The sequence below is a fragment of the Paramormyrops kingsleyae genome, chromosome 7 (assembly GCF_048594095.1).
Source record: "Paramormyrops kingsleyae isolate MSU_618 chromosome 7, PKINGS_0.4, whole genome shotgun sequence".
Classification (NCBI taxonomy): Eukaryota; Metazoa; Chordata; class Actinopteri; order Osteoglossiformes; family Mormyridae; genus Paramormyrops; species Paramormyrops kingsleyae.
The window spans coordinates 28,628,028-28,653,755 of record NC_132803.1 but is presented as its reverse complement, the minus strand read 5'-3'; the positions used below and the strand labels follow the sequence as shown (position 1 = coordinate 28,653,755).

Sequence of the window (25,728 nt, the reverse complement as noted above, 5' to 3'; positions counted from 1 at the left end):
AGCTCCACTGTCTATGTTATGGATTTCTACGTTTGTTGTGCCAATCCTGTCTTGCAGCTGACAGTCTTCTACATAAAAAGAATGACTAGATCCTCTACAGACTTTGAAAAGAATTAAGAGGCCACCATTGCAACACCTTAGTCAGATTTTCTTTAGCAAATACGCTATATATAACCAGGCACGAACAAGTGAAACCGCAAGCTGATTAATGGGGGGAAAAGCCGCGATACGAAACGGCGGAGTAAAGCTCACGTACCTGACTGTGAAGAGCTCCTTTCCTTCCACTGAATGTTTTTGCATTTGATCTGATTCTGTCGCTCCTTCCTCAGTCTTTCGAGTCTTTGAGCTTAGAAAGAAGAAAGACGGAAGAGAACAAAAAACATACATGACATCAGAGGGGAAACGTGCCGTCGCTCCCCGCCGGTGCTCTTGAAGCACTTTTGCCTTCCAGGTCCCACAGAGTTGGGGTATGGAAGGTCACTCCCCCTCCCCCTCCTCCTCCTCCTCCCCCTCCCCCTCCTCCTCCTCCTCCTCCCCCCGGGAATGCAGGCTTCAGAGATGACCGAAAGCTTATCCCCTTACAAGACCCAGACATGAACAGGCCACGGCAAGCAAAAAAAAATGTTACGATCGGGGAGCACGAAGACGACGACCGCACACAGCCCTAAGGGTCAGCTGCTGGTGAGGAAGGGGGAGAGCTGCAGTTTCAGCAAGTGTTGGGTTTTAAGTCTGTACCTGGTGCCAGCGAGGGCACCGTGCCCATGGGGCGGAATGGGCATTTCCACTGGGCTGGGGCCAAGTGGGTCGAGGGGGACAGGTGTTGTGTCACGGATCATGGCGCAAAGCGATACAGCCTAGTTCTGATTCCCACAACCCCCCTCGGTGCTTACCGGCTGCCCAGTATCTCTCCTGTCTGCCTGGGCTCCTTGGAGAGACAGCCACTGGTAGGTAATTTCTCAGGAGAGGAGAAACGCTTTTGTGGAAAGGAACTGTCACACCTACATGACCCCAAAAGAGAACCTGAACTCCATATGCCACAAGGGTCGGTTGGTGGGGGGGGCGAGACATGGACGGGGGCAGGACAATCAGGGGGCGGGTACGGGACTCCCTTGTGGCTCATGCAAACCCGGTACTGTACCTGTTCTTGACCCACCAGAAGGGTTTAAATTCACCCAGGACTCTGGTGATGCCCCAGTGAGGTCTGTTTTGGGGAAAGTTGGTTGACGCACTTCCTGGCATGCCATGTACACCCCACCACAAAATCACTGCATTTACTTAATTCCTCTCCTTTCTAATGAAGACAATCATTTAAGAAATTCTTTTGCTGAACCATCAAATTCTCCGGACCCTAGCCCTGGGCCACCTTCGTGAGCAAGGAGGTCGAGAGTGAGCGGACACGGGTTTGACACGGATCTCACACGGGGGCCACGACAGCTGCGCGGGACCAATCACGGGTCGATCGCTCCATTACCATCTCCTAGCTTCATTTCCAATCAAAGAGTTCCCCCCTCCCTGATCTTAATCACATCCATCTACCTGCGGCGACACCGCAATCAATCCCACAAGGAGAATCACGAGGCAAGAGGAAGCACTACGGACCCCCAAAAATCACTCGCCCTTCATCTCCTTTCACAAACGGCACCACCACAATTTTATTCCAATTCATTACCAAGCCTTCGAAGTACACCAAACCAAACCAAGGAGAAGACGATTAAAAAATAATAAAATAATTATTGTTATTATTATTATTATAATAGTAATATTAATTCTACAATCAAATTAGTGTTGCTGTTGGTACACAGGGAAAATTATCTGCAGCAGTAGTATTTATGTAGGTGATTAATTCATGATTCATAAAAGCACAACAGACGACATGTTATGACAGAGGCAGTGACACTGTACGTCAGGCATGCAAACTTAAGCAGCACGATCCAAAAAGATTCAAACAACAATTTAAACTAAACCAAAGGCCATTCTCTGTACTTAACTTTGATATGTACAATGTGACTATGCATCGATACAGGAGTTGGTTTAAATTGTAAACCTTAAACCCACCTGGACACGTATCACACCAGTTAGTAAGATCTCCGTAAACTGCATTTAATAAATGACTTAACTGCTTTGTTTAACGTACCTCAGCGCAGACCCACAGTGCAGGACACCCAGAATCCCCCGTAACGGTACACACCTGTGTTGGACCGCCGGCGGATGCCGAAGTCCCAGCTGGAGGTTATGTCGACGGACTGGGAGAGGTCGCAGGAGCCGCTCTCTGAGCCCGAGTCACTCTGAGGCCCGGGATCCGACTGCCCACTTCCACCTGGCGCAACCAACGACAGGCACCTCTCCAGGTCCACGTCATGGTCAATCAGGACCATCTCGCACATCCCGGTGTCGTCGCTGGTCACGTGAGACTGCCTGATGTGTGCCAGGATGATGGCAGGATTGTCCAGAAAAGCCATCCTCTCTCTCACACTCTCTGTCTCAATACAGAGGCTACGATCTAGTGTGAAAAATCAGAATTTCCTCTGCGACGGCGTCGTCTCTTTCTTCTGTGCGAGATTATTTTCTCCTTTCCAAGTTGTACCATGTGTGCCAACCTGTCAGGAAGAAAGGAATGAAGAGCATTTTCATGCCCGCTGACCAGGCTGTGTTCCATCACACTAACAGTCACTCACAATTTCTCATGCTTCAGCAACAGAAGACCTCAAATTGCAGTGCTGCTGAGGCAACGTCTCAACTGCAAGCTGAACGCTTTCACTCAGCTGTGAGCCTTATTATGGGGTATTGTGTTCCTGAAGAACACGTCTACCGTACATCACATGGTGCTCAAACGAGGGATGAGACACACCCAGCAAATAAATGAGTTCCAAGTCAGAGCAGAGTCTTTACCGAGAAACATACCAAATACCTTCTCTTTGAATAATGACACAAATACAACAAAATGACCAGAAGAACCAGCGTGTCTTGAAAAATGCTACAAAAAAGCCAATAAACTCCCAATCAGAAATGACAATCATCCATCACAATAGCCTTACAGGTACTTAACACGGTTAGCACACAGGTGAGCTACGCCTTTCACCTAAGAGCTGAAAAGGGGACATTCATATATCTGGGGTCATTTATTCTTTAAGTCAAAAAAATCAGGCAAGATCAGAAGTGCTCGATTTAGACAAAACCACATGACTTAAAGCCCCAAAACTGGCTGGCTTTGTCTTCACACTAATGGGCGGCACTGTAAAACAGACCCTCCTTAAAAACCTTAAGTTTCTATTTACTTAAGAAATCCTTTCACAGATTCAAAACCCATATGCATATATATTTATGTTAATTACGAGAAAAAAAAATCAATGATAGGCATTTGCACAGCCAGGCTGTAAAGAGAGAACTCACCCCTATTTTCTTTACTTAAACTATAAACCTCTCCCATCGCACTCCAGCGCGAGCCATTACATAAATGTAGGGAAATGCTAATCTGCTAATTAACGGACTAATTAGGTAATTACCGCTTTGCAGGGGGATGCGTAAATGAAATATGACAACGAGGTCGCCGCATTTCATGGCGCTCTCGGGTTTTTTCAGCTGTCGCCGTGGCAATACAACATCAATTTAAGCAGATGACAAAGCACTGTCGCTTCGCATTGGCGCGACGCACCAGAGCGCCTGACAGCGCGCTCTGCCTTCAAAGACTTCATTTTATTAGCACCGACGTGGGGAGGGGAACTGCTGGAGCAGACTCTCCGTTTCTGCTGCCGGAGAGGGATTTCGTTTCACGTCAGGTGCCTTTTTACCCTGGGAAAAGGGGCCTGATCCCCAGGAAAGGCTCCAGAGTGCCCGCTTTTTATAGCTGGACTTGACCGGAGACGAGTTCTGTGTTCCAGTTACGGTTCCAGGTTTTTTGGGAGCAGAGAGGAAAAACACAAACACGCTGTAGACAAAGAGAGGATGGAAAGCAGGGAGCCTGTAGAGACCTGGCCTCAGCTACCACAGCACAGGACGACCCCGACTCCAAATAAAAGCCAATCCCGCTAAGACAGTGTTACTCAACCCACACGACCACCCCCCGAGAACGCATACATTTTTGCTCCCTTCCTGCTCCTAAAACACCTGTTCCAGGTTTTCAGAAGCTCTTGATTGTCTGGGAGGGAGCAAAAAATGTGGACTGTCTTGTGGACTGGGTTGAAAAAGACTGCATCAAGCTGGGCACTCACACATCATCCATACTGGGATAGTTCCCACAGGAATGACTTCAGCAAATGATCACCAGTGTTTACAACACCACCTGCATGGTTATGACTTCATTTCTGAAGAGGCCTATGCAAATACACTATCCATTCTCAATCACTTGACAGGCTTACCCAGTACAGGTCACAAAGAAGTCTGCAGACAGACAGACACACAACTAACAGAATTTCTCTCGGTCTGAGCTGAGGCCCTTAACATATGATAATACAGCAGAATCTGTTGAGCTACTATATCACACTATATAACCTCCTTACCAGGTGCCGCTTACTAAATCTGGACATAAAAGCAGCTCAGGATAACTACCATTCTGTGGTCAGGTGACCTCAATCTTTAAATCAGCACCTGAGAGCTCCTGTGTCCGAGTCACAGACTGTTAAACACTTAAGGTATCTCTGAGGACGAAGCCTTATCAGCCTTCTAAGCAAAATTACGGAAGGTACAGTCAAGGTCACCGCCTCAAATCCCAGAAGAAGGCCTGCTAAAGCAACCTCTGGCCAGGTACTTAACCTGAATCACTCCAGCCGCAGACCTGGCTAAAGTGGTTGTGACAATAGTGTTGACTAAGCAAGTAAATGCAATGTGTCATCACTTACAGTAAAGGCACAGGGTCAGGAGCCCTCTAGAGCCAGGTTAAGCCGCAGTACAATAGCTGCTTATCGCAGTTAGGAGCTGACACACTGAAATGCGCTCTGGCAGCCATGTCTAACAGAACTGGCTCCAAAAGCCAGATCTCTAAACATGTACCGAAATTCAGATACTTCAAAGAAATACAGCTGAATGCAACAACATTGAGTGATTATACAAAAAACATGGCAGCATTCAGCAAAATCTCTTCCTAATTTTTCCATGCTACTATAAATTGACCAATAGCTGAGAGGGGTGCAGTCTCTTAATGTTTTGGTAATAGGTCTGAAAAAATCCGGAACTCACACTCCTTAACCAAAACAGTGGGACTTAGAATATGAATTCAGCCAAAAAAACCTCCAAGCACGACATAATTGTTGTATTTTCTTCAACAATCCAAATTAACACAGACCAATAAACAAGAGAATATTTACAGTTCAAGAGTTCCAGTTCCTGATTTTATCAAACGCAACAGGAAAAGGCAAGAGCCATACTGGCCTTGCTGAAGCTCAGCTAAAAAAAGATAGCCCAGCAACAAACATAAATAACCATGACAACCAGTGACAGGCTTTTGGAATCCATCTCCCTCTGCCAACAATAAGAGACTTTTTTGTTAAACTGAAGCAGTATGGGTGTTAACAGTCAGTTAAGTAATTCCTTCCAAACCCAAGCAGCTTCCCAAAGTTCAGAGTTAATTTCTGAAATTTTGATCATAGACAGTGGTCAAAGGTTGCAGTTAAAGATGTCTGGCCTGAATTTGCACAGCCATGATTGTCTGTTGTTTTTGGTATTCCAAATTTAGATTGGACTAATTTCCAAAGGTATAAGTGGATTAATGAACCCCATAAAAGCAGATCAATGAAACCCCTGATCACATATACACAGAACAAACAGTTTATCAAAGAGTGCAGTAAATCTGTATAACCATTAAAAACAGGAGGAAAAAGTTTAAAAAAATAAAATAAATTGCCAGCCCAATGAATGTTTAAGTAAACACAGCTTATCTAAAGTATGTACATCGCAGCTCTCGGTACTGATTAAAATGTGAAAAATTATGATGGAGCACTAACTGCCAATGTTCTCTAAGATTCTGTTAATGATGATCTAAGAAACGGTGTGTTTGAACAGCGCAGTATTCAAAGTGAAACACCAGCGCTGCTAAAGCGATCCTCAATTCCATGAGATTCCACTAATCACTGACTTACTGACTTAATGTGATCAAAGTTAAACAGCAGTAAATACTGCACACTAATGGTCTTTCAGTTGTTTAACAAACTGTTGACCAATAGGCCTATTTGTTCCATGAAATTCCCACTCTTTTTTTATGCTGTGGATCCATGCTGTACTAAGGCAATCATATAAAATAAACAATAAACAGTAAACATACCGAGAGATTATTTAGACATAGCACAGTAATAACACCCCAAGAGTGATAAAATGAGCGCGATGGTCATGCAAATCCTGTACATTAGTAAAGGACATCCACGCAATTTCATTCTGGACCTTTTTTCCGTGAATGTTTACTATAAATGAATCCGTCTGATGTGAAAATTGACTGGATTCATGTAGCCAGCTTTCGGTTGCATCTCTATGTTCATGGCTTGAAAACAAGCGTTATGAAAGTCACACACATTTTTGCATAAAACAGGGTAACTATATCGTAAATACAGCAGCAACAGCCTATAGGACGCAATGAGTAGATCTACCATTGCATTATATGACATTATTATATATTTAAAACTACTACATTAACGGTAGTACTGAAATCTGAACCGTGACAGACACTGACTGTTTACATGTGAAACACACAGACACCATGCAAGGCTGGTTGACTAGCCCAGGGCAGGGTGGATATATTCAATTTTAAATCGAAGAAAAACATGTAATTAAACGTTTCGAATGATGATTAAGAGACTTGTCCACCATGGCGGCATCGGGCCAGGAGAGCGGCTGTCTGTCCGGTGACAGGCGAGCGGGCGCGACCGCGACCCAGGCGGCCTAGGCAGCACAGGGTGGGCTGGCGAATGAGTGTTTTTCTCCCAAAAACATTACCTTCCGGCATAAATTATTTCCGGCGGGACTAGACTCACATTCACCGCTGAATGCGACTAACTGGGCAAGCGGTGTAACCGGGCGAAACACCTAGCCGGGCCTCGCGCGGCCAAAGGCGCTCCGGCTAACCACGGCAAGCCGGCCAGCGCCAGCCGACAGCTCCCACGTACCGCCACGCATGCCTTACGTCCGAGGGAGAAAGGGATCCACGGGCGGCTGTGTCAGGCGTGCGCATCCACGACCAGGGCAGCTCATCTCACATCTCAGTAATATCTGCGAATCGGCAGCCTAGTGGTTACAGAATAACGGCCAGATCCATGAAAGCGCATTTCCTCTGTTGCCTTCCTGCTGCCGTTACCACTGGTCTAACTTGATACAGGAAGTGCATTGTTAGTTATGGAGAACACCGAATAGGAGACGCGAATAGATTTGATTGGCATCTCGTTGAGCCAGTAATATTTAAGTATTTTTGGACGGATGCCAACTTTAACCAATCTGACTCTCGACTACGACGGTCAAAGGTGGGATTTCAGTGAACCGCCACTATGTTAAAGTGGGCGAATAATAAAATGTAATTATTGTTTTTTATGTTGGGTGCTGAGCAGTGTATAATCCGTTTTTATTTGGTATACGTTGCCTTGTGTACTCTCAGCTTGTTTTAAATAAACTTATAATTCATATTATATTATGAATATACGAAGAATTACTTTAAAACAGGTTACGCATTTCTGCCACATGAATATAAACCAGCAATAGGCTATAAAAATGTATCATCGCATTTCTACGTTATACCTTAAGGATTCATGAATAAATGCAAGTAAGACGTTTAAACCTGGCCTATAGAATTAAAATTAAGGACAAAACGACGGCTATACGGGCTACTTAGTGTATAAAACAGGCCTACTGTAAGAAAAATGTCAGGTGATATTTTAATTCTAAATGTACAGATAAATTAAATGTATCTGTTAGAGGTTGGCAAAATCATCACGGGAGCCATGAATTGGTTATCACGTGTTAAGTGTTCCGCAATACTTTTCAGTTTGTACCTTAGCCTTAAGACCCATGCCACTTGGAATAGGGTATACAGACCCCCGGCCGTCAAACCGGACCAGGATAAGGATATATGTAAAAGTATGTATTGACTCATTCCGTTGTTTAGAATTATTAATACGTTACTGTCCAAGTTCCACATGTGTCTATTTTACCATGCTACTTCATTGCTTGTGACTGAGGTACCACAATACAATTTTGCAATAAAACGTGAGCTTGCTTGACGTTTTCTTTTTTTTCAACAGACAGCCCAGCAAAATGAAGCGCTCCGAAGGACCCCGCAGAACCACAGCGAAGAGGAGCCATGGCGGCCAGTGTGTTCTCCCCTTGACAGGTATCCTGTGTGGCCTGACAGCTCTGTATTCCAGTGACACATGCGGAGCTGCCGCGAGACCCCTGTTCATTCAGCCTTGGAGCGCGCCGTGGGCTGGTATCTCAAGGTCAAGTGTGGGAAAAAAGGAACTCAGCAACTCCAGATTAGAAGTGCAAAAAAAAAAAAAAAAAAAAAAAAAAAAAAAAAAATATATATATATATATATATATATATATATATATATATATATATATATATATATATATATATTATTTATTTTTTCTATTATCCTGAGTGACAACTCTACAGGCAAATACAACAGACTAAAAAAATTTATATAATTGTGATTCATTTTTATACAGTGTATACTTTGGACATAGGCAAATAGTATGGCTCTTTTGTACACATTACAAACCCATAAAATATGAACTGTGTATAGAGCTAGTGCTGCATATAGAGTGAGAGTGATGTATTGTGCATTATGTCTGTCTCACTACTTATAATTTATTGTATTTGATTTTTATTGACAGTGAACTAAAAGCCTTACATGTGGTAATACCTACATGGTTTTTATCACTAATCAGTGTTCTTTGACTGTACTGATATTGCTTCTGAGCACAATAATATATAATATTATATATAGAATTCTGTGATTTTAGAGATCCGTAAAACTGATGGCCTTGCTTTGGTAGTTCAGTATAACTTCCCTGGGTTCCGCTGTTGTGTCTTTCCATGATGCGGCTTATGATGAGGAGGATGACTACATTGTTACCACTTATGCACACATAAAAACTGACTAATACACAATCCAAACATCCTGCTGCACCATTTAATCAATCGCCTAAGCAGCTGAATCAATATAAATTCCTATTAGTTTAAACACACTGGCCACAATAAATCTTAACATGTTGATTGGAAGGCATTCTGCAGACCAATTCAGCTGCCCTGTGTTTGTTTATGACCACACAGTTAAATAAAAACTCACTGTCTAAAAAAATTATATTAAATCATATACAACATCTACAAAAGTGATTGTGTATCTAGATATGTTTGTTTATCCCAGACCGTTTTACTATAGTCCTACCTCTTCTCTTGAGGAGATTATGGAGATTGATTCTCTGTTGCATTTGCTGTTACAAACAACAGGATATTGTAAAAAAAATAAAAAAAAATAAAAAAAGGTACATATACTGTATTAATGGGTCAAAAATTCAAGTGCACTATATGCCAACTGACTTTAAAAATAAAAATATATCATCTGCATCTTCGTGCTAAATACTTTCTCTCTGGTTTTATATTGCATTTACAGTTAATGCCATATTTACAGAATTCCTTCCCGAGTGTGGATATGTGGTGCAAAGCGATTTTTTTCAGCCAGATGGATAGAGGGATGGATTTACTTACGTATTCATTAATTTCACCCCAGTCCTTTTTCTGACAGCCCGTATAAATAAATGAGCGAAGCACCGCAGGTTCACTGCTCTAAGCGATCACCTCTCTCAGTGTGCCCGAGCATTTTTGAGAGGTACACAGTTTAAAAAGAAATGTCGTTGAACCATCTTACTAGAGGCAATTGTGTTGCAGTACACAAAATGCAAAATTTGCAAAAGGCATAAAATGTATTTGAACTTTATGTTCCCTGTATATCTCTCAGACAAGAACAATACAGATAATAAAAGTCTAGTATTTAAGTCCCTTTATTTTCATTATAAATTATTGTAAATTAGCTGCCAATTTCTTTTAACGTTGAATAATTAAGCCCGGCTATGTGCGTTTTTCCTTTGACAAATGATTTGACCAGTCTTTGTACCTGTAGGAAATCTGACAGTCATATACAGTGTTCGTATTTCATTCAATCATTTTTATTGCATCGAGGAAAATAAAACGTGTTTTATACACGGGACAAATTGTAACTAGTTTCCCGAAAAATAAACTGCTTATTACCATTTGCATGACAAAGCGGTATTGTGTAAGTATCCAGTTGTTTAGAAATAACAAGCTTTTGCAGAATATCAAATATGTTAAGTGTATCTGAAAACAGACAGCAACAAACAGTATCAATAGAAAATCAAGAATATTTACAACACAACAATAAACATAGTATTTCGTTTCACGTATAAATGAAAACGCTGGCTGTATTGCAGAATAACATTGTAGCGCATGCATTAAGAATTCAAAGCATGGAATGGGTACATGGATTAGAGTAACAAACTGTTTAAACTATCCATCTCAGAAGTTTCGGAGCGCTATGAGAACTGTTTTCAGGTTTTCCGCCAGTGATGATACGGCTCTCATTGTATTGGCAGCGAAGCATTGTTGGCTTTGGAAATACAAAAGACATAAAGCACGAAGACAGCACGCTGACGGTTCTCTGGAAGGCACGCAGCTAGGAAAAAAAAACACGCGCATTATTACAAAAAGTAATAAAACGCGTTTAAATACCCACAACAAAAAGTTTGTTTTTATTTCCCAAGGCTGAGTGAAGCCAGCAGAGTAAACACTGCATCATTGCATCCGCAAGGTGCTCCGAGGCCCCTCGCTGCTACCATAGCAACTGACAAAGAGAAAACAGCAGCGCCGCCTGCATGTGTGGTCGATGTCACCCCTGGCAACAGCCAATGGGAAGTTCCCTGACGATTCGCACAACCACGTTGAGGGTAGCGGGTCCTCAGGGTGGGTTTAAGACACGAATGTATCGCGACGATAGGAAAGCTTGCCCGTCAGTTCAGCGCCACAAAGCGTGGATTGGCGCAGCAGCGCTCATCTCCCGACGCTGTAATATGGCTTCTTCGGGTCTACCTTGTGGGTAAGGCTCGGTGGAGGACATTGCCACTGGCTTTTGAAGCGGGCAGCTCGGGCGATTCGTTTTCCCAAACGAAAAGCGTAACAATAGTCGGGGTTTCAAGTCTGCGGACTCGGTTTTGACTTCCTTTGCTTAACTGGAGATGTTTTCAAGGAGTTTAATGTGAAGGTATTTTTTGCACTAATCTCAAGCGAAGTAAAAGAGGAGGGACAGGTGTTTGTTAAGATACTGATCGTGCAGTTTGTTATTAAGAACAATTTAATTTGTATTAGAGTTGGTTCTGTTCCTGGAAAAGACAGTACGGCGGACTCAACGCCCCCTCTGTTGGGCGGACCCTTGATTTCGATTTTGTGGGTTACTCCTTTTCCCCTTACCCTGTTCTGAGACGTCTACGACTGAGTGTTATTGGCAGATTGTCAATTGCTCAGTACCACTGCCGTCACATAACTTAAAGCACACGCGGGTTGATGATTCGCCTCATAAATGTCAACGGCCATACGCCTTTTGCGCATTTTTACAGCGTTTAATCGATTTTGGCAGACGCATTTTTACAGTTTTTTAACCTGAAGAACTTTTTAAAAACATTTCAGCATTATTTTTCCAGCATTGCCTATGATTGTCAATCATTCACATGCATTCTATTTTTTCCATTTTTTTGTGAATTTCAATATTTTTAATTCGATCGAAATCGCCACTGTTGGTTACAATTGTTGTATGCGTTAATTTAATTTTTATTTTAAATTTACCATTAAGGCTTTGATTTTTTTACGCCAGTTGTCTTCATAAGTGCTGGATCCGAATTATATAAATGGAGATGATTTATACAAGTTCGCAAGACAATTTAGTGAAGAGGACGGGTTTAATAAAATACAGATATTAAAATTGCGAAGAGGTAAAGAACTAATACAAGACACCAAATAAGACGATTCTAACGGGATCAAAAGAGCAGAAGCTATCATTTTAATACTGAAATTATGCATTTATAGCAGAATATAGGCTATATATACAGGACACTTACGGCCACAAATGTAAGGTGTGAATTTATATGTTTGACGAGGACATTTTTTCCCAAGAAAAAGTAATTGCTTCCACGCGCGTTTTTCTCTTTGCCGTTAGTTACGGTAAATAAATGCATCGGTATTTTTCTTATTTTTTTACATGATCTAAATATTTCCCATTCGGTTTTTCTTGCCGCCATAAAGGAATTACGTTTGCATGTGATTGAATACATACAAAGTCTTCTTTTTCGTGGCTCGAGGAGAACGCATTGATTGTGTTGCGGCAGACTATGGACGATCAGACGCGGATGATGCAGGCTCTCGGCAGTGTCAGCCTAGCGGGACACGCGGTGCAGGGCGGCATGCAGCTGCCACCTCCGCTCGGACACGATGGCATGGACGGAGACGGCAGAAAGCAAGACATCGGGGACATTCTGCATCAAATCATGACCATAACTGACCAAAGTCTGGACGAGGCGCAAGCAAAGTTGGTGCTTTTTATGCATTATTTCACATAAGCATTGGTTATTGCATAAAGCAGTGTTATTGTGTTGGTTTGCTACACTGATATATTGGCGCTTTATTGTAGCTCACAAAACAGACGCCTAGGAATGAATGCACAGCGGTGACTGATTTTTTTCCCCAAAAGTAAAAAAAGTATAAAGCAAATGAGTTCATAGCACAAGCTGTCGCATTTATAATCGTGACCACGTAATGTCGACTCAGCCTTTACGTGCCCTTTTGACTTGGGTTCGACCAAAAGTTCAACTGGTGTAATTTTGAAATGTCGAAAATTTTTTACCGTGATGTCATCAACGTTGTAAAATCACTGCTGCTGTCCCAGACGGATCATTCAATGATTCACTTAATAAATCAGTTTTATATCTCATATTTATCTTATTGGAGTAGCCTATACCGATTGCTAATCTGTTGGGAAATTTATAAAATTTGGGTTATTTCTCAATCAGTAAGTTCAAACGGCCACTTTGAAAAATCGTACTTTCTCCTGAACGAGAGTACATGTAGAGTTGCTTCTTTCAACTAAAACCTGCAGGTTCATATTAGTTATACTGCAATTAAAGTTAGCTAAAACATTTAATTTCACATCTAGTTGGCAATTGTCTTTTTAGTAGTGCTTCGCGTAGACCGATGCAAGAATACACTTGTGAGGTTTGAATTGACCGCAGTCTATGCACATCCACAGCGGTTAAATTAAGAATCAATTGTATTAAAACTCATTTGCAGTTGTAGCTGTATATCTTTATCTGTATATTATTGGTTTTGTTTTAAACTGAAACAGGAAACATGGACTGAACTGCCACAGAATGAAACCGGCACTCTTCAGTGTGCTCTGTGAGATAAAAGAGAAAACAGGTAAGAGTTTTAAGTTTTTCCTTTTCTTTACGGTAAAAAAATGGGGAGATAGGTAGTTGGTAATAGAGGAAGTCTTCACTCTGTCCGGTCAAAAAGCAAATGCACAACGCCATCGTTGTTTTATTTTATTTGTTGTCCTTACAATTTTTTTTCCCAGTGTTTTTTCTTACAATTCAAACCTCAGTCTTTGATCTGTTCAAACCAGGGATCGTCAGCCTGTCCGTACACGGACAAACGTGCCCGTGACAAGACTCGTGTATGTCCGTGGCAAAATGTGTTGATTGAGAAAAAAAACTACGTAGGCTACATTTTTAATACCCTGTCCTTGGTTAAAAAAATGCGTTTTTGATTAAAACGTCCGTCAGAGTTCGCCATGGTGATGACCCCTGATTCCGTGGAGGTAGATGTGGTGCTCAGCGTCCGAAAGGCAGCAAGACCACGATGCCTGCGAAGAGAGGGGGGTGCTGAAATTCAGATTCCCTCCACCCTGACAGCTAATTTCATAAACAGCCGGTGACACGAGAAGGAAACGGGGGTGACACGCATTCTCTTATGCGCGTTATTTCAGAAATGCGCTAAGACGACGCCATTTAGCGTGATATTAACCGGTTTACCGTGAGCAAAGCGTCAGTTGCCCTGATCAAAAAAAAATCGGGACTGAAACATTGCCTAAGACTTATAGTGCCGTTCGGTTACTAATCTTGTAATGCGAGAATGGGATATGGGTTAATATCTGCATGGGAAAAGGTAATTCAGGCCAAACTGCTGCTGTTCACAATTTGAAATATTGCCTACTAGAACTGTACTTTTCTTAATCGTCGCATCCACGTCAACAAAAATATTTATTTTATCTCAGTATTTTTGTAAGTTTTAAACATTGCATGGTAGGCTTGTTAATATGTTTAGAGTAGGCCTATAGTAAAGTTTAGAGTAAACATACTTCTGTTTGATAGACCTATTCAACATCAGACATAAAAGGTGAGCATGGAAATACCAACAGAAATTGCGCCATCGACGTGTATGAAGACTTTGCATTATTAAAGCGATTAAAAAGCACCGCGGCGTTTTACATTTAACTCAGAGCCATGAGAGCCCAAGTGCAGTCCGAACCTTTTAAATCTCAGACACAAAGTTTACAGTGTGATTTATGAACGCCTCTTTGCTACGGGGGAATGAATAGACCCTAAGTACAGAGAAGGAAGCAACCATTACTTTATAAAAGGAGACGAAGCAAACTGGCCTTTTTCGGTTAAGCGCTGTGCAAATATCTGAGTTTTAAACACTAAATCTAAATCTATAATTGCTGCAGTCTAATCATTGCAACATTGCAGCAACAGAGTAGGGGATAATTTATGTACAAGTTGCATGGATATTTTCTGGATGTCGGGGATACTGTAACACGGTAGTTTAACCCGGTCTTGCAAAACTGGCGCTGTCGACGTCACCGCAAAGACGATGACTGACCAGCAACCTGTATCACGGGCAACAAGCAAGAAAAAGTTTGCGGCTTCAGGTTCTTGGGCTACTGTTTGAAACGTTGTTTTATTTCTTGGTAGAAATGAAATTATCCGAAATATCCTGAATTACTAAAATGTAGATTGTAATTTAAATAAGCACACGCATTTCTTCTACACACAGACTGATATCACATTAAAATACTAATCTTATTTCCATTTGCAAGACCACATGTTGGGGATGTGAGTCCGTTCAGGTCATAACCGTAAAAGTATATCATTCCAATAAACCCGAAGTTAACAAGCAACAAAGCCCGTTTTAAGCTGAAAAACACGCTTCCACCGTTTTATGGTTATTACAGTTTTACTAGGATTGTTCTCAGTAACCCATACTGGATGTTTTTTTTTACTGTCTTAGTAATTTCTTTTTAAATTGTGCGCTAATCAGGATTTAGCTATAAATGATTTAACGGATTTTACACAGGCAATGTAAACTCTGGTGTCAGCAGACTTATAAACCCCAAGCTTGTTTGATCCTAATTATTTTTTTGGAATGTTCATATGAATATCGTTTATCTATCGGCTACATCGTAAATATATTGGTAGCGTAATTTATATATATATATATATATATATATATATATATATATATATATATGTGTGTGTGTGTGTGTGTGTGTGTAAGTAGACTTATTAAATATATTTATGGGTTTTAGAAACTAAACTCCAATTTCAACTCGTAGTTTTAGTTCTCAATTAAGTATTATTATTACTTTTGCCGTTCATTTTTTATATCCTCTATCATTTTAAAGGAGTAAAGTACAGGCGGTTAACAGGCTGTCAATGTTGTACACGGCTAGTGCGGCTCCGCGTTTTCACGTTTTCTTTTTGGAAGTGTGAAGTGTATGTTATTCCGACCACATCGGATCATGGACGTTTAAAGCCATGGACTTGAACTTTGAAGGTTGCTAGTTCAAGTCCCAGAAGGGACTCGAGTTAACCGCTTCACCTGAGTGGACGCGAGCAGTTTACCCGGCTGTGTAAACGGATACAACGGTATGTTGCTGCGGATGAAAACAAAGTAACAGCAGTTACACCACGTTTGCGTGTTTTCTCTCTGCAGCGGCGTCCATGGTAGTATTGCAGGTTTACAAGCTGCGTGACACTAGACATAGACTCGGAGAAGATTATAAAAACGTAATGAACTTCTAGGTTGCTGGGGGTCCGGTGGTGCGTGGTGTTTTTTATGTCTGCTAGGAACGGCGGGGCGCGGGGGGGTGCGAGCTTTGTAGAGGTGGGAAAATGGTGTCTAAACGCTTTAGCCGCGGGGCGACAGCCCGTAGCAACGACTATAAGCCGCCAGACGCTAGGCCGAAGGCTGGGGGGGGGGGGGGGGCGAAAAGAATGAGCAGATAGAGAGAGAGGATCTCGCTTTAGTGGTGGTCGCTGTGCTGGTGGAGTCGTACATTGTTGTCCACAGTGTGAATCGTTTTCCTGACAAGTAATAGAATTTTACCTTATCTTGATGATGAGTTTCACATTGCCTTCCTTATCTCTACAGGCAGACAGTATATAGACACTGTACGGTCTTGATTTGGGCTATGTGGATGTTTATATGTATATCAGAATATCAGTTCAAGTGTCGCTGCTACGATATATAAATATATGTAATAACTGTATATGCAACAAATTGCGCTAGTTTTGTCTTTAGAAAATTTATTTATGATTTTTTGTTTATGGACTATTCCTCTGATAAGTACTGTGTATTTTAACATCTGGATGAAAATGATAGGCTTACATATATACAGTTAAATATATAAGTGCGATATATAATATACTTACATTTTCTGGAGAACCAAATTTTCTGGAAAATGAATCACGAGTCTCCTTAAATTAACAGATATAAATCTCAGTTACATTTTTCCTGACTACACTGTACGCATTCGGTTATTTTATTGAAGCAGTTTTAAAAAGCACATGGAAGCACATTTATCTAGAAAAAAACACCTCCATATATAGAGAAATACTGTGAGTGGAGAGTGTTAACAAAGTGCTTAATAAGTGTTTAAAAGTGCTCACGCTGAGATTTTTAACTGTAGATTGCTATTCTGAATCATAAGACCACCTGTAGTTCTTACCTTTACACGTATAGAGTTTTGTCCGTAATTAAAAGATATTGCTTCAGTTTTATTAAAGCCTTATTTGAATGTTCATAAAGAGCAAAGTCTCTACGTATACAAATTATTTTAATGAGCTTGTTTGCTCGGTATATTGTTTTCGTCTCCTGTAATCCTCATTTTTGAAAGGTATTTCTTTTTTAAAGTTTAAACACAACAATTTTGAAATGGTACAAAAAACAATGGCCAAAAAGTTTATATAAGTGTCCTTTTTATAGATTTTTTTGTTGCCATGAGCAATGTCTAGTGTGAAATGTGTGTTTATTTTATTTTTAAAGAGGTATTCATGGTAAATAGCACACAATCTCTGGGTTTGTTTAACAAATTGTGTCTCTGTGGGAACACTGTTTGTACAGCAGTCCTCCAGAAGGACAGGGTTATGTCCCGTATGGATGGTGATAAGCCTGGTTTCTGTTGATAAAACACCCGGCTTATATAGCAGAGCTCTTTGTGCGCGCGCGTGCGCGTGTGTGTATGTGTGCACGCGTTTGTCAACATGCTTAACATTTACAAAGTAGCAAGACTTAGCCATTTCTATTTTTATCGTCTCTTAATTTTAAATTAAATCATGCAGATTAACAGAGCTGGTACTTCTAAATGTGAATACTCGTACATTTTTGTGCAGACGCGTGCATATTTAACTTAGGTGACTCGTTTTCTGGCTGTATATATCAGAATTATATGAACCGAACAGATAGAGAGGATAAACTGTAACATCTAATCTAACATTAATCTCCCGGGGAAAGAAAGAAAAAGATGTTATCTGCTTCCTCTGGAATGGCTTTCTGCGCGGTTTTATCTTTCCAGACCTTCGTATTTTGATAATTTCCATCTGACTTGTGCGAAAACAAAAGCGATTAATAAACTGTAAAATATAAACGAGTAAAATGTGTAGGGAATTAAGAAAAATATACCCAGCAGTGAAGTTTTGATTTCATTTTTTATTGATGTTAGTATGATATGGAACGGACAGCCCTTAGGGATAAATGTCTGTTGTTGTATGTACGGTACGAATATCATAAAACTTATCATTTAATTTCAATCCTAGCCATTCGTATTGGGGCTCGCGCTTCCATACGTAAGCGACGGCCTGCTGGTATGCGGCGGACTTTATGAGTGTGCGCGTGCACATGTTTGTGTTATGGGGGTGTGTATCCGTGACGGAGGGAAAAAAGATGGTGGCAGAAAATAAAAGGGGCAAAAAAAAAAAATAAGGAGTGTTATTACAGGTGGGGGTGCGGGGGAGCTATTAACAGCATCCAGTAACTGCTGGGTCATAGTGCTGGCTCATTAAAAAGGTCTGAGGAGGGCTCAGAATGAGGGAACAGAGAGAGAAACTTAGCACCTCCCGGGAAAGAGAGCCAGTGCCACTGTCACTGCCAGCCTGTGTCCATGCAGCACACAGCTCTCCACTCAAGAGTCCCTGTGGCATTATCAATGGGGCAGGTCACGCCCCCCCCCTCCCACCCCACCTACGCCAAACTCATCTCTTTTCCCATTAAACTACATCGCAGCTGAATACGTCCAGCCCTGGACCGGAACACATTCTCCACGCCGCAGATACACCGCTTAGCCGTCACCACAGACTGCACCAGGACCGAAGGCTTCCGGTGAAAGGTCAAATACCAGAGTAAAGAATGTTCATCTACCAGCAAAAGTGCAGCTAGACAGGGAGGTACTTAAAACGTGTGTGTCCAGGGAACGCATAGAAACTGTAGCCTTTCTCTCTACTGTATGTTGCGTTAAGATAAGAATTATAATACATGGCCATTATGATGGACATTGACTGGAAGCAGCTGGAATGGAAAACTTTCAGTCCTCAAGGGCTGTGTCTGTGAGGTGAGGCTGTGGCCTCCTCACGTGTGTTGGGTAGGGGTGAGAAATGTGGAAGTGAAGCTTTGAATTAATGCTAGCCCCCCCACCCCCCCACTCCTGTACCGCTAAGTAAAGTGCACAGGCCCCCGGAAGCCTTTTAAAATGCTCCCAGTTTGCACGGATGCCCTGGAAATCTCCTAACCGTGGTAAAGCTGCTTTCCCCCCGTCCCACCGCTAATGCCTCCGTAGCATTAATTCACTTTGATATGCTAATGACGGGGCATTATGCAAGAAATGAGATTAAGTAGCAGCATGCAGTCATTTCGTTGTCTGTAATTTGAGTGTTTTTTTTTTGTTTCGGAAGATGCTCCTTGTTCTCCCTTGTCTCGCTTTGTGTTTATGCAAACCGATCCGGAGGTCGGACGGGGAAGCTTCTAGAATTTCGCCAAGATTTTTCTTCTGTTTTTTTTTTTGTTTTGACATGTCAAATAAGTCACTCTTTTCCAAACTCGGCCTTTCCAAATCTTAAAGCCACTGTCTCACCAAAAGCTGGGGGCAGCACTAGCGGGTGTAGAAGAGTGTGTTATATATCACTAGCGGGTGTAGAAGAGTGTGTTATATATCACTAGCGGGTGTAGAAGAGTGTGTTATATATCACTAGCGGGTGTAGAAGAGTGTGTTATATATCACTAGCGGGTGTAGAAGAGTGTGTTATATATCACGCAGACTTTTCCCCCTCCTTGTCGTTGGCTGTACGGCCGTGATAAACACGCGGGTAAATCCATCGTCGGCCCGTGGCATCGCATTGTTTAAAGCATACCCTGACTTTAAAGCATACCCTGACTTGACGCTGACCAGCGCTCACGTTCTGATTGGCGGGCCCAAGTACCGTGGCCCCTCTCTCCTTCTCGATCCCATCAGCAGTAGCTGGAGGGGGCACTTGGATGAATGGCATAGACCCACCTGTCAGTTCCTGCCCCGGCTTGGTCAGCTGGATCCCCCCCGCCCCTGCTCCATAAAGGGAGCTTTAATCCACGGAATGAGGAGGAATTACACATCCCAGCATGCTCTGGGAGGCCTCGGTATCCCCCCTCCTTGCACTGGGGTGGGTGGGTATCTGTCCTGTCACCTCAACTCCTGCCTCCACTCTTTGCCTCACTATTGATCGACAGGGAAGCCCAGACCACGTGCTAATCGCTGTGTTTAAAGGGTCGCCGCTAACAACCCCCCCATGCCATCTGCGCCGCGCCCCCTCCTGCCACGCTGGAATTCGCTCACGGTTTGTCCAGCTGACGAAACTCCCGCTGGTAGGCAGTTACCAAGAATTAGCGCGCAGCTAAGGCCGGAGATGATTAAGGCCCTTTGTGGGACGCATTTATGAAGAACTGGCTCAATGTGATTGGGTATTCATTTGACATAGTCAGCCAATCAGCAATATGCCAGTGACACTAATGACCTTTAGCACCAGAATTGTAATAACTGTTATTAATAATAGCATTTGTTTTGATGTTACATTTGTTTTGCAGGCTGTTTTATCTAGAGCGACATACAATTGATATTTTCAAATGTATGTGCGTTTAGAAGTGGCAGCTCCAGACAGCGCAAATTAATAAGTTACTTAACTCATAAAATGCAATGTTTATGTTTAGGATAAATACACAAAAAATATTGTTTGGTATAATTTTTGCATTTTTTGTTTATCTGTGTGCAGGAAGTGAATGAATGGAGTCAAATATTCTTCTGACAGAGGGACCAAAACATTGAAAATCCATCACAGATAATAAAAGCAAACGTGGGGCAACAGGGGAGTCATGGCGTCAGGATGTGGGGACTTGGATGTATTTAGATGGAGAAATTTGTGCCGAATGGTTTGTTTGGGGTGGAGGGGGGGGGGGGGGGGGTAGGGCTGTAAACGACCAGCAGGAACCGAGGACATCAGATGCAGGAGCGATTGATTGTGGTTGCTCTGTCTGGGGGGGGGGGGTACCTAGTGTATTTGTGTGTGTGTGTGTGTGTTTGTATGTACATGTGTGTATGTATGTGTGTGTGTATGTGCATGTGTGTATGTATGTGTGTATGTTTGTGTGCTATAAAAGATCGGGCCCCGCGTTCATACCCGATCAGAACCGGGACCACGGGACAGCCGACACGTTGCCTTCGGGCCAGCCTGAGTGGGAGGGGCCGTGGCCTGACAGTGCTTACTACTGACTTGGCAGGGCTGCGTGTAGTTTACGTTTTTCGGCATAGAGTGTGCCAAGGGAGGGGTGAGTGTGTGGGGGGGGGGGGGGTCGTCATCTGAGCTGCCAGTCAGGATGGACCTTGCTGGTTAACCTGTGGTCCAGCTTTATGCAGAAGCTGAGGATAAGGATACATGTGTGTTGGGGGCTGCAATTAGTTTGGGGGGAAAGTATTAGCTAAGCAGAGGGAAGCATCAAGGCAATGGAGGTAATATTAATAATGGAAGAGGCCCTCGCAGAAGAGATTCCACAAACGAGATCGACTTTGAAGGAGCCGGTGACATTGTCTTTTATTTGCTAATCTCATTTGGCAAATGTAACCCCCCCCACCCCCCTTCCCCACATTCCTGCTCAGCTCTTACTTGCCTATGAGCTCATATTTCATTTAATTGCTGTCTCCCTCGGCCGGACCCGTTTGCTCCGAGATGTTTCTGCTCACAGCAGACCGTCAGCTCGCAGCTGGGGGGGACTTTATTCCGCCTGTAGAACTCGGGTTTATTATCTCGTCATTTGTACTTTAACGGTCCAGACCGTGAGGCGGCGTGAGGCCTTGATGGGTGAAGGACACGTCGGAACAGGTAGCTGGGCCCGCAGACGACAGGCTGACATGTGGCTGACTGCTGTCAGGGTGCTGGACTCCAGTCGAGAGGCTCCAGATCTAGGCTACCAGGAGGGCAATGCTGTTGGACCCTTGAGGGCAAAACATGACCACACTCGATCCCCCAAAATACAGCTGGTTGTCACGTTTCATTAAAGCATCAGTCATGAACATGAGTTCATGACTGAATGAGTGCATGAATGGTGTGTGTGTGTGTGTGTGTGTGTGTGTGTGTGTGTGTGTGTGTGCGGGCTGGTTTACCTATCCTTATGGGGACATAATGTTTCCTGGTCCCCATAAGGGAAAACTCTATTTTATAAAAATCGGTGACTGCTATGAAAAAACTAAAAATGCAAAAACTCTTGTATTTTGTTAGGTTACTTATGGTTATGGTTAGGGCTGGGTAGGGGTTAAGGTTGTCATAGTTAGCGTTAGCATTTTTCCCATTGAAATGAATGGCCGGTCCCCATAAGGATATGTTTACCCTACGTGTGTGTGTGTGTGTCTGCTCTGTAGTGGGTTGGTTCCCTGCCCTGAGTTATTCCCTGCGTTGTGCTTGTAGCTCCTGAGGCTCTGGTGGACCCCCGCAAGCTTGCATAGGTGGTAGAGAAAATGGGTGGATGGATGGATAATAATAATAATAATAATAATAATAATAATAATAAAAGAGGAATCGGGCCTGGCCAGCCAGGACAGTGTCCCCAAAGTCCCCCCTCCCTGTGTCCCACAATCACTTACTGTCAGTTACTGTCTCCCTCATCGTTTTAATGGGATAACTGTAACCCCCCCCCCCTCCCGCCATTAAGTCCAGACCCGCCTGGTTACTGGATGAAATCCAAACAAACAGAAAGGTTTCATCACACTCATCTCTGTAGCGATGAGCACTGCTGTTTCCCTCCAAAACACTGATAAAGATTTGTTCTCCAGTTTCAGCTTCGCTGGTGTCCGCGATGCTACAGCGTCTTTTGTGATGTTAATTAGCTGCCATTGACGCGACTGAATGGGATGGAAGGCCGGCCAGAATCAGGGCTCTCCTGAGAATTCATATCAGATTTGATCTAGATTCTGCTTTATATTTTTAAAAATTGTTTCTCTCATAAATGGGGCTTGGGTCAGGTTTGCCGAGGTGAAAGGTCAGGGAGTTATCACCCTGCCTGGCCACCTGCCGTTCCCAGCCCCCACCTCAGATAATAATAGCATATTTGCTTATCTCTTTGGTGTTGGTCGCCACGGCGTCAGTTGCCACGGCACCAGTCGCCACGGTGTCAACTCCCCCCCCACCCCGGGCTACCGTGACCCCACGTGGGCCGTCTCCCTCTCTGACTCGTTAGCTCCCACCGCCCCACGTTTAACTGGATTCTGCTTGGCGCTGAAACATTAAATTTTCATTTTAAAAAGTAAACGTTCCGCCCACCCCGCGGCCATTTTAATAGTTAGCATTTTTTCCCCTGACACGTGTATATGAAATAAGTGCCACTTATGAAGCATTGCCATCAATAACATTGTCACAGGGCATAAAAGCTTCACGCGCCCCCGCCCCCCGCCATATTTATGACACATATTTTATGGAGCAAAAGATGACATTAGCAAGGCAATTGAACTTTCCCAGCATCTCCAATGTGCCCTCAGACACATTCTCACCTGTTGTGATGGATAATGGAATTATTCCAACACTGTTACATCCCACCCTGCCAAAACATATGCCTGTGGCCATTCTTTAATCCCTCCCACCCTCGGCAAATAGAGACGGATTAGAGCCGGCCTTTTATTCCGGAAGATCCCCGCCATTCATGATTCCACATGTGTTTCTTCCTCTACTTCCTGTCCACCATAAATATTCGCCATGTTTCTTTAACATCTTCCTTATTTTTATCGTGATTTTAGTATGTGTGTGTGTGTGTGTGTGATTTTAGGTCTTCTTCTTGGAGGTGTATTTCAATTGCACTCAGTCTAACCTTGGATTCAGGAGGAACAATGTGGATTCCATCCTGGTAGTGAAATGTACCCCCATAAGGATACTGGGAGTTCATGGGTGTTTGTTCAACCGGTCTACATGTGTTTTGCGGATTTGGAAAGGGCAAACGATCGTGTCCTTTAGGGGGTCCTGTGGGGGGTGCCTCGGGAGTTAGGGGTACAGGGTCCGCTGTTGTGGGCGCAAACGGAGCAAGAGCTTGGTTTGCATCGCCAGCCGTAAGTCAGACTCGTTGGGTGTCGGACTCTGCCAGGCTGGAAGGGGTCCAGTTCGCAGGATTGCTTCTTTGTTTCTTGCAGATGTTGTGGTTCTATTGGCATCACGGAGCTGCGACATGCAGCATGCACTGGGGTGGTTTGCGGTTTGAGTGTGAAGCAGCCAAGATGAGGATCAGCACCTTCAAGGCTTAGGTCATGGTTCTCAACCGGAAAAGGGTTGCATGCCTCCTGGTGGGGGAGGAGTTGCTGCCTCAAATTGAGGACTTCAACTATCTCAGGGTCTTGTTCACCAGTGAGGGAAGAAGGGTGCGGAAGATCGACAGATGGATCGGTGTAACATTGGCAGTAATGAGGATGCTGTTCCGGTCAGTCGTGGTAAGGAGGGAGCTGAGCCAGAAGTTTTCGATTTATCGGTTAATCTACGTTCCTACCCTCACCTGTGATAATGAGGTTTGAGTAGTGACTGAAAGAACGAGATCGCAGGAACAAATGGCAGAAATGAGTTTCCTCCTTAGGGTGTCTGGGCTCAGCCTTAGCGACAGGGTGAAGAGCTCAGACATTCAGGAGGGGCTCAAAGTAGAACCGCTGCTTCTCCACATTGAAAGGAGCCAGGCATCTATCTAGGATGCCTCCTGGACTCCTCTCTGGGGAGGTGTTTCGGGCATGTCCATCTGGGAGGACACCCCAGGGGAGACCCAGGACACGCTGGAGATGTTCTATCGCTCAGCTGGTCTGGGAACACCTTGGTACCCCCCCCCCCCCCGGAGGAGCTGGAGGAGGTGGCTGGTGAGAGGGAGGTCTGGGCATCCCTGCTTAGACTGCTGCCCCCACAACCTGGCCCTGGACCCTGGATAAGTGGTGGAAGATGGATGGATGGATGGATGGACTTATACATAATATCCACTTATATTATTTAGTGAATGGGACCCAAGTCATTTACCTGAAAGTTTACATAGAAGCATGTAAAATTCAAACATTATTTGAAATATGATTTCCAAAGTTAACTCTGGAATGAAGCAAAAAGCTGTTTAGCTTTGCCTGGTCACACAACTCTGGTGGGGTTGTATTAATATTAATCTTAGCATAATAATTATGCTATTTAGTTGTTTATGTAAAATGTATAAGCCTTTTAACCAGGCAAATAAGTGATATAAAAATGCATGTGGCACTCTCCTTCAAAGGTACAACAGCAATATCTCTTCTGGCAGGCCTAAACTAGTCAACCTTTTGGATGTAGGTCTAATCCCTTTTCTGTTAAACCACCCATTGTCTTAGTTTTAGTTACGTGGTAGAGAACACCGGCTTGAGCTTTGCCGGTAATCATCCGTCATCTTTAGTGCTGAAACAAACATCGATTTGCTTTCAAAACAAGAAGAGCACCCCATAGAAACATCCGGAAAGCCAGATCGGCATCCTGTGACGACAGCGACACTATGGAGCTAGAGGTGGCCTCCACGCACGTTAGGGTCAGATGGCGGGATCGCGGAGAGAAAGCGAGTGAGATGCTGCTTTTTATAGACTCATTTCATTTAGCTCCCAGTATCAGAGATGAGTCTTTCTGTCTGGGGGGGGGGCGCTATTGGATCCAGCATCGCTCTGATGCATGCTAAACACCTCACGATCTTGCGATGGTGCGTGTATCACGCTGCATTTCCTGTCCAGTCACTTCTCTCCGTTCTGTTCTTGAAAACAACCGGCGAGAAGCAGATTGTTGGAAGTGTAATTTGTAAACAAGATACACAGTAAAACAGAGCATTAGTTTTTAAAATGAGCGGTAAAATCAGTAAATAAAAGTATGCAA

The 25,728-nt window shown here is 43.3% G+C and overlaps 2 protein-coding genes and 1 long non-coding RNA gene across 9 annotated transcripts in view; 2 read left to right on the top strand and 1 right to left on the bottom strand.

Moving 5' to 3' along the window:
* The window catches only part of mapkap1 (MAPK associated protein 1), a 45,844-nt gene extending 38,556 nt beyond the window's left edge, over positions 1-7,288 (bottom strand). Inside the window, exons 1-3 of one of the 2 annotated variants that reach the window (XM_023831468.2) lie at positions 7,089-7,288; positions 2,189-2,597; positions 257-346 (exon numbers count right to left, since the gene is read on the bottom strand). In XM_023831468.2, the coding sequence (XP_023687236.1) occupies positions 257-346; positions 2,189-2,459 (361 nt within the window). In that variant the 5' untranslated portion in view covers positions 2,460-2,597; positions 7,089-7,288. The remainder of the gene's footprint in view (positions 1-256; positions 347-2,188; positions 2,598-7,088) is intronic. The other variant, XM_023831469.2, reaches the window with a different exon arrangement.
* Positions 6,790-8,446, top strand: LOC111853976 (uncharacterized). 3 transcript variants are annotated; one of them, XR_002840570.2, is made up of 3 exons: positions 6,790-6,878; positions 7,958-8,049; positions 8,214-8,446. It is a non-coding gene; the product is annotated as an uncharacterized lncRNA (long non-coding RNA). The 3 variants fall into 3 exon arrangements; XR_002840569.2 differs by lacking the exon at positions 6,790-6,878 and adding an exon at positions 7,446-7,489; XR_002840571.1 differs by lacking the exon at positions 6,790-6,878 and adding an exon at positions 7,616-7,735.
* A 2,518-nt stretch (positions 8,447-10,964) lies between these two features.
* The window catches only part of LOC111833131 (pre-B-cell leukemia transcription factor 3-like), a 64,439-nt gene continuing 49,675 nt past the window's right edge, over positions 10,965-25,728 (top strand). For 2 of the 4 annotated variants that reach the window (XM_072714710.1, XM_072714708.1), the window contains exons 1-2: positions 10,965-12,569; positions 13,383-13,456. In XM_072714710.1, coding sequence (XP_072570811.1) covers positions 12,373-12,569; positions 13,383-13,456 — 271 coding nt within the window. In that variant the 5' untranslated portion in view covers positions 10,965-12,372. Of the gene's footprint in view, positions 12,570-13,376; positions 13,457-25,728 lie in introns of all 4 variants that reach the window. The other 2 variants (XM_072714709.1, XM_072714707.1) reach the window with 1 other exon arrangement.